At 33.4% G+C, this 8,539-nt stretch overlaps 1 protein-coding gene across 1 annotated transcript; it reads left to right on the top strand.

Annotated features, from left to right (window-relative positions):
• Positions 1-7,754: 7,754 nt before the first annotated feature.
• On the top strand, positions 7,755-8,314 carry LOC131030687 (17.6 kDa class I heat shock protein 3-like). Its single transcript, XM_057961584.2, has 2 exons — positions 7,755-7,890; positions 8,046-8,314. Exons 1-2 carry the CDS (start codon positions 7,755-7,757, stop codon positions 8,312-8,314), a joined length of 405 nt encoding a protein of 134 aa, XP_057817567.2.
• Positions 8,315-8,539: the final 225 nt, after the last annotated feature.

Raw genomic sequence — 8,539 nt, 5'->3', positions numbered from 1 at the left:
CAAAATTCTCCTCCAGGGTTTCAAATTTTTTGTGCAGCTGCTTCTATTCTGATTTTTGAATCCGCATAGGTGAAAGAGACTCAATAGGATAAATGAGGGTAGGTCAAGGTGAGCGGAGTGGATAAAGAGGTGGAAGGGTGAAGGATAAGAGTGAATAGGATTAAGAGGTTAAATTTTATATGGAGGGATGAGATTAAGGGGTGGATTAATTTTGGAGAAAACATGAAGTGAATGAAGAGACAATTGACACTTGTCACATGCCTACGCTCTTAGATTATGATCCATGTGAACAAGTTGGAGGGATAGAATTAGAAGAGGGAAAAGGTAAGTTAATTAATTAAATAATAAAAGTATATATTTAATTAATAGAGGAAGGGCTAGACAAATTAAATAAATAAAACATTTATTTAATTTAGGAAAGGAGGTGGAATCTAAATAAATAATAAATATTTATTTAAACTAGAAACAAGAGGCTTAGTGAATTTATTAAATAAATAAATAAATTTATTTAATTAATAGAAGACATTAGGATAAAAATAATTAAATAAATAATACATTTATTTATTCAAAGGATAATTCTAGGTGTGTACATTTTTCCCATCTTTGAGACAATGTAGTTTATCACATTATTTGAAAGAAGATTGAAACATAGTGGGTAGGACAATGATAAGGACTAGAAGCATGATGCCACAGTCATGGAAAGGATGGGGAAGGATAATGAGTTAGAAAGATGATGCCCTCTTGAGAGGACATTTGGGTTAGGAGAACACATGTGTTCTCTCAAAAGGAAAGATAGGGGATAAGGCTAGAAGAAATGGATAAGGAGATGATCAATTTGTGGCCATCGAACTAGTCATGGATGAGAGTGGATAGATAGAAAGGATGATTGAGATGGAATCTTATGTTTAATATAGTGAAAAATCATCATTGAGCTTATTATGGCAAGTGAATACAAGCATATATATATGATAGAACCTAGATAACTCATATACCATTTGCAAGGAGTGATAAGATAAACTGCAAACAACAATCAAATGATAAAAATAATATAGTAGAGGGTGCACTAAAACAATTTCACCTTCCCAAAGTTCTTCGGCCAGATGGATTTCTCCTGGGTTTCTTCCAAAAATGTTGGCATATTCCTGGTTCTGATATGGTTGAGGCTTTGGAAGTGGCGAAGACTTTGGGAAGATTCCTAAGAGAAATTAATTTATAATACATTCATTGCACTCATTCCCAAGAAGGAGAAAAATAAGAATCTAGATTAATTTCTCCCTATCTCCCTTGGCAACACAACCTATAAGATAATGGAAAAAATAATGGAAAATGGGCTAAACAATATCCTTGTTGATATCATCTTTGAAGAACAAACCAGAATTGTTCCTAAAAGGTCATTTCGAGATGGGGTCATAATTTCCCAACAAGTGATCCACTCTATCCAAAATAATAATTCCCTAATATTGTTATAAAATTAGATATCAAGAAGGCCTACGACAAGGTGGATTGGTATTTCCTTTGCAAAACTCTGGAAGCCTTTCGCTTCAACAAATCAAAGGATATACCTACTATACTATTGCATCACCATACCAACATTCTTAGTCTTGGTGAATGGCACTCTCGAAGGACCCTTTGAAAGGTCAAGAGGCTTGAGACAAGGTGACCCCTTATCACATTTCCTATTCATAATCATGGTAGAAGCATTAGGCAAAGGTATCAAAGGACATTAGGATAGGGGATTTATTGAAGGCATCAAAGTGACCAGATCAATGCAAGCAATCACTCCTTAGCAATTTGTTACATTTGACATAATGTTATTTGAAGCAACAAAGAAAAAGGAAACGTTGTACTTTTAGAGGATTTTAGAACACTATAGTCAGAGGGTTAGATAGGACAAATCTGAAATATTCTTCTTCTCAGAACCACCAAGCAAAGAGAGGGAGATCATGTAGAAACTCAAATTCCAGATGGGAAAGATTCCATGTTCATACCTTGTTCTACCTTTTCGCAATGGATTGAGAACCTCAAAGCTATGGGATCTCCTTGGGGACAAGATTGAAAGGATAGTCTCTTCATGTAAAGGAAGGTGGTTATCCTGGGCTAGCCAAATCACAACTCTTAAGGTTGTTATCTCAGGCATGTCAATATATACCTTCTATCTTGCCTCTCACATTTAGGTAGGACCAATGCAAAGATGGTTTACAAAATGGAAAAATTCTATCGGTAGGGCTTGGACACGAAGAAGAAAATTTCCCTAATCTCATGGGAAAAAATATGCAAACCTAAGGAGGTGGGTGGTGTTGGGTTACAAAATCAACTATGGGAAAAAAGGCCTTAAGGACGAAGTTGCTATGGAGAATGCATAAGAAACCACATCTAAAACGGGTTAAAAATATTTGAATGTAGTATCTTAAGGATGACAATCAGGTTGGCATTTTTAGAATAGCTAATCCCCTTGGATTATTGGTCTGGAATTTTATGCTTAGCTATAGGATCATCATTACCGATTCATTAAATTGGGACGTTCATGATAGGAGTCGGGCCTTCTTTTGGGAAGATTCTTGAGGGGGCCTATATAAGTATTGATAGCCTATTGGATGCAAATCAATCCAAAGCTCTCCTCAAGCAGCATTGGAGTAGTAAGGCTAAGGATTATGTGGTGGTCATTAATAGTGATTTGTCTCTTGGTTGGTCTTGGAAGAATTTTCAGTCTCTCACCTTACTTTTTTAGTGGATGTAGATTGATTGACAAAGATTCTGAGGAATAGATTTTTGGTCCTCCTCAATGGGAAAGAAAAATAAACATCGACAATGGTCAAAGAATTGTCAATTCAATGCTAAAGATGACTATAATTTGATCATTAGAAGGGAGCAACTTCAAAAAATGGATATTCCCATACAACTCTTTTGGAACAAACATTGCCTACCTAAAGCTAGGGTATTTGTGTGAGCAGCCCTTCAAGGAAAGATTCTTACTATAGGAAAACTCAAAAGAATAGGGTTTGGAAGACCATTAAAATGTGTTACATGTGATGGAGCTAAGGAGAATGTGGACCACTTGCTTCTAGGTTGTTTGTTACATCTCTTTTTTACACAATTATTTTGCTATGTTTATTTTGCTTTGAAATATGATGTCATCATGAATTTTATATGAAATGTGGATTCATCATCTCCTTTTAAATGCTATCAGTTGAAAAAATATGTGAACTAATGTTATGAAATTGATAAGATTAATGTGTATAAGTTTCAGCTAACTACATTCTTATGATTAAGTGGATGTAGGTAAACTCAACATCCTTCGATAAGGGAGGGGGAGTATCATCGGGTAGAGGGAGTAAGCAAATGGAAGGTCAAGTTTCTATCTAAGTCGCATGAAGCCTGTAAATATAAGACACATCTAGGGTTGTTAGTATCTAGGGTTGTTAGTACCTAGGGTTGCAGTATCAAGGTGGGTTTCTAGTTCATCAACCCTTAGTTATTAATTAAGAGAATTATGATGGTTTAATATTTTAAGTAAAATTTAAAATTCAATGCATACATAATTATGTATGTATATGATAATAAGCCTATAAACATATGCAATAAGACACACAAGAGTGTTAAACACGTTGAGACATCATTACATTGAAATATTTTATTGTCTAATATAGCTAAGCTAGAAGATGTCAAATAGTGTATGATAGGCTTGCATTGTATTGAACCCACCACTTTCCTATTTTTATGGAAATCTGTTTTCAAAACCAATCATTATGGGTATAATGAAATGAAACCAAAGGAAATTCAAGAGCTGCATTTGGCTCTACCAAATCTTCCTTAAGTTGCTTTGAAGGAGCTTTTGAGTTTCAATCATGTAAACATCAAACAAGCTTTTCTTAAAATAATTCAGAGTTATCATCTTTCCTTTCTGAAAAGAACAGTTATTCTTTGCTCTATAATTCCAAGTTCGTAGTTAAATTGGAAGGACAGTACATTGAGATTAGATTTACATTTGGAAGTTGTAGCTAACCTAAGCACTATGAAAAGAGGACAACGTAGAGAGTCACAACCAGCTTCAGCTAGCAACATGGTTGTCAGGCTAGTAGAATACCTTTGAATTGAAGAAATTATTTTTTCTTTAGCATTGAATGAAACTTCAGTAGAATGTTCTACTTCTTATGCATTAAATCGATATTTATATCATGACATAGAAATGAGGTCGAAGTTATATTTGTTTATATTTCTAAAATGCAATGGTCTTTCCGCATATTTAGGAAGGAACTTACATTTAGTGTAATTTGTAGCAAGAGAAAGCCTTTGTCCATGTTCAAGAATAGGGATGTTGCATTCTTTAATTACAAAACTAAAAATTTAATAATTCAAAGCTATATGAACTATTGTAGGAGACAAGTGACTTATTCTTTAATAAACAAAAGATAGTTCCAAATATTCAAGTAAGGAATAAAGGCTAGATTTCAACTTCAAACCCAAGCCAAGGGGTGAAAATTGACATGTCAATCAATAAGAGATGTAACAGACAATAAGGAATACTGTTATCAAACTGAACCAAGTTGTGAAAGACATAACAAAAATAGAAAAGATATTATCTCTTGATGCAATAAACCAAATGAGCAAGAATGTTTAAAAGTAAGAACTTCCATCTAATCTCTTATTGTTTAGAATCAAATTTAGAGAAGTCTCGAATTGATAATTGCAAGCTTGCAAAAGATAATTTAAATAGTGCATTATGACTAATAGGTTGTAGGACTACCATATTAGAGTGCTTGTCAAGCAAGAATTTAGATAAATATAATATCCATTAATGTTTCTAAACCCTAAACATATTAAAAGATTGGCAACCTAGATAAGTTTTTAGACACTTGAGCTAATGACACATGGTTGTGCACACAATGGCAAGGATGCACATGAATGCATATGTGCATGTATCAAAAGCCTAGCACCTTAGAAAGTCAATAGCCTTTACAAGAGGTGACAAAACTTAAGATTTTGTTCAAACAAATCAAGTGGGGTGGTGAACCTTGACTGCATGTTCAATCATGTTTTGGTCCATTACCTTGCATGTATCTATCAGTTCACATGATCCAGATACAATACCTAGTCAAAGGTCGTGCTAGTTAGGAGGAACATATAATGTGTGACCAACTAATAAGATTCATGTAGCTTCAAAACACCAGGCTCAAATGATGGAAAGGTGTGTAGGAGACTACTAGGTCTGTGGTTGGAGGTAAAGCACCTCAATAATATTGTCCCTCTAGTTAGCTTGTAATGGTTTTTGAAGATTTCAGATTGGATTCTAAAGACAATAGACCTTGAACTCTTCTTTACACTTTATTTTAAATGTTGAACAATCTTAATGTTTGAAACATTTATTTTACTTTATGAATATATATTCATTGTTAGATAAAGGATTTAAACTTAAAATTACTTTTCCCTCTTCTAAAAAATTAGCTTATGTTTTTTTCATCTATTGAATATGAAATTTATAATTTTGCATTCTTATTATTGCTATAGGATTAGCTTGTCACACTATCCCTTCACCCAGGCTTGTTGGAGATGGCTATGTGCCAAGTTAGAATGGATTTCTGCTAACCCCAATGACATGGTAAGTTTATTCAAGGGTTGGCCAACTGTGCATAGACACCCCTCTATGGAGGTCTCTAGGAAATCTGGAAAAAACATAACATGAGGATCTTTCAAGACAAAATCTTGATGTTGGTTGCCTTCTTAAACAAAGTCAAGGGTGCAATAGTAGAGATTTTCAATAACAAGAGGAAGAATGCTCAATTCATTACCTGAGATAGTAAGATGAGACTGAGTTGACATAGCTTGAGGATCTGCCCTCCTATTGGTGATGGGGGCAACAAAATTGATTGAATTAGGGATTTGTGTGTTTGGCATCTCCTACATTTTGAATGGTTCAAATTGATATCGGACCATTCTCCTTCCTCATTGTCTTCTGTAAACGTGGACTCCTCAATTCGTTTGAAGTGCAAAAAAAACAAAAAGGGAAATATCATTTATTGGTTATATCACTGATCGCCTCCTGCAAGATGTCTATATCAATCCAATAGTGCTAATGATAGAGGCCATTAGAATGGCCTTGGGAAGAGAATTCCTAACCTTGGCTAATAGGTAATCGGGTACAAACATTACGGTTAGCTTTAAATCATACATATTAAGTAAAATATTAAGTCTAGAAGATGTTAATCAATTTGAAGTGTTTAATATGACCAGTCTTAAATCACACACTAAACAATATATTAAATTCAGAAAATGTCAGTCAACTCTAAATATTTAATATTTTTAAGTTTAAAAATTATAATTTAATATGTGTAATTTAAACAGTTCCATGATAACCTGCAATTGTTCATTGTAAACCTAGACCAACCTAGACCAACATGGAATGGAAAGGCACCAGAGGTAGGCAACTATCGGATGTGAGATTCTCAGACATTGAATTTTCAAATGTGGTGAGCTTGGAAGCTTTCTACGACGAAGGCTAATGGAAGAAAGGTGAATTTTTTGCCACTTTTTGAAGCTCCCTGTATGAATGTGTTGATTGCTTGAAGAGGGGAATTTAGTCTCGAATGGGAGTTGTCGGGGTCTGCAATTAGTATGGTCATGGCGCTATATGGTTCTCTAGGTCTTTTTGGAAGCGCTTGACTTCTTGGCTGGGGCCACTCTGCTATTATTCAATTTATAATTAGTAAGTGATATTTTATCATTTTAAATTTTAAATAAGAGTTTTTGTCACATTATTTATTTTATATTTTATTAAAGAGTTTTATATTTTCAATAATAAGATAATAAATATTAAAAAAATATTATTTTTATTTTTATTTTATCAATTCAGTTTTTTAATATTTATTTTATTTATTTAAAAATTATTTTATAGTTAGTATATTAATTTTAAGTTCATTTTATTTAATTTTATTTATTTAATAGTCATTTTATGATTTTAGTTTTAATTCTTATTATTTTTTATATGTCAAACTTTTAAAATTAAATTTTAAATCAAATTGAAACATAACTCTTATTAATTTTTAAATCAAATTGAACCATAACTTTATTAAATTTTGAATCAAATCCTGAGTGATTTTTTTTATAGAGATCCAGTTTTGTTCGCAAGGACAGGAAACTAGCCCAACAAAGCTAGGAAGGTAGGAACCTATAGCTAAAACCTCTTCAGATAAGAACTAAAGACCGAAGAATATTGAATGATTTTGAAATTATAACTCTTATTAAAAACCTTTTCCTTTATTATAAAAATAAGTAGAAATATCAATACCAGCGTTGATAATGTGTGAAATACCAGTCCCTGAGTTTACAGTCATGCCCATCTATTTCTCAATTATATTCCTCACTCATCCTTGTTAAACGTAACGTATCATTCTTAGGAGTTCCAGCAAGTATACATAATTCCAAGCTGATTAGTTTGAGCGTTTCTTACCTACACCTGTCATTTCTGTACGCTTCACTGCTATAGTCCTTACAATATTTCCAGACGCTTCGCCTCCCATTTCTCTCTACTAGTACTATATATATACATCATCTCAGACAAAATCAAATAGTCCGCTTTTAGCAGCTTGTTTTGGTAGGTTAAATTACACTTTCTGTACGTTGTTTAATTTCCATTTTTATGGCAAGATTGTTAATACTGGTTATGTTTTTGGATTTCTTTTATTTGCAGTGAGTCAGAGAAAGAAATTGATAGTATCGCAGTATTTCTATAGCACAGTCTAATTGTCAGTGCAGTAGTGATGGATCCATTCAAGCTTCAGGTGTTGGATGCACTTGATCTCACACCCAATATGTTGGACCTAATCAAGCCCATTCATATTCCTGTGGATTGGCTTGAAACTAATCAAGCCCACATCTTCAAAGCTAACTTACCTGGTATTGTTAATGGGTTTCTGTAGGTTTTAAATAAGTTGTCAATTATTTCAGTATGATGTATGGAAAGATTAAATTATTGAGTTTTCCTTGCCAGCAAGTTTTTGTGAAAAAATTATGTCAATGGATTTTAATGTTTCTATATTTTGTTTTGGAAGGTTTACAAAAAGAGAACGTGAAAGTTCAATTGGAAGGAGGAGTTATGCGTATAAGTGGAGAGTTTAAGAAGGATGAGGTGGGCATAAATGACAAGTGGCGTTGTTTGGAGAGACCACATGGTCCTTTCTCTCGTCGCTTCTGCGTCCCAGAGAATGTCATGTTGGATCAAATGGAGGCAGACATGACAAATGGAGTGCTGACTCTGACAATTCCGAAGGTGGCTGAGACTAAGCCTAATGTCAGGCTAATCGACATATCTGAAAATTAACTTCACGAGTATGTGACGATTTTTTGTGAGGAATAAAGCATAGAGAAAATATTCTCGACGCAATTAAAGCAAAGTCTATTATGAGTTAAAAACTACTTATTTTGAACAAGGTCTTCTTTAGTATTGTTTTTAGTTTGGCATCCATGTTGTTACTTAAAGATATATATTATTTGAAGTTTATGATTATGTTCACATATTGTTTATTTGTGAGTTATATCATGATAC

This window comes from Cryptomeria japonica, chromosome 10 (genome assembly GCF_030272615.1).
Source record: "Cryptomeria japonica chromosome 10, Sugi_1.0, whole genome shotgun sequence".
NCBI lineage: Eukaryota > Viridiplantae > Streptophyta > Pinopsida > Cupressales > Cupressaceae > Cryptomeria > Cryptomeria japonica.
Note: the sequence above shows the minus strand (reverse complement) of the source record. Positions and strands in the feature narration are given on the sequence as shown.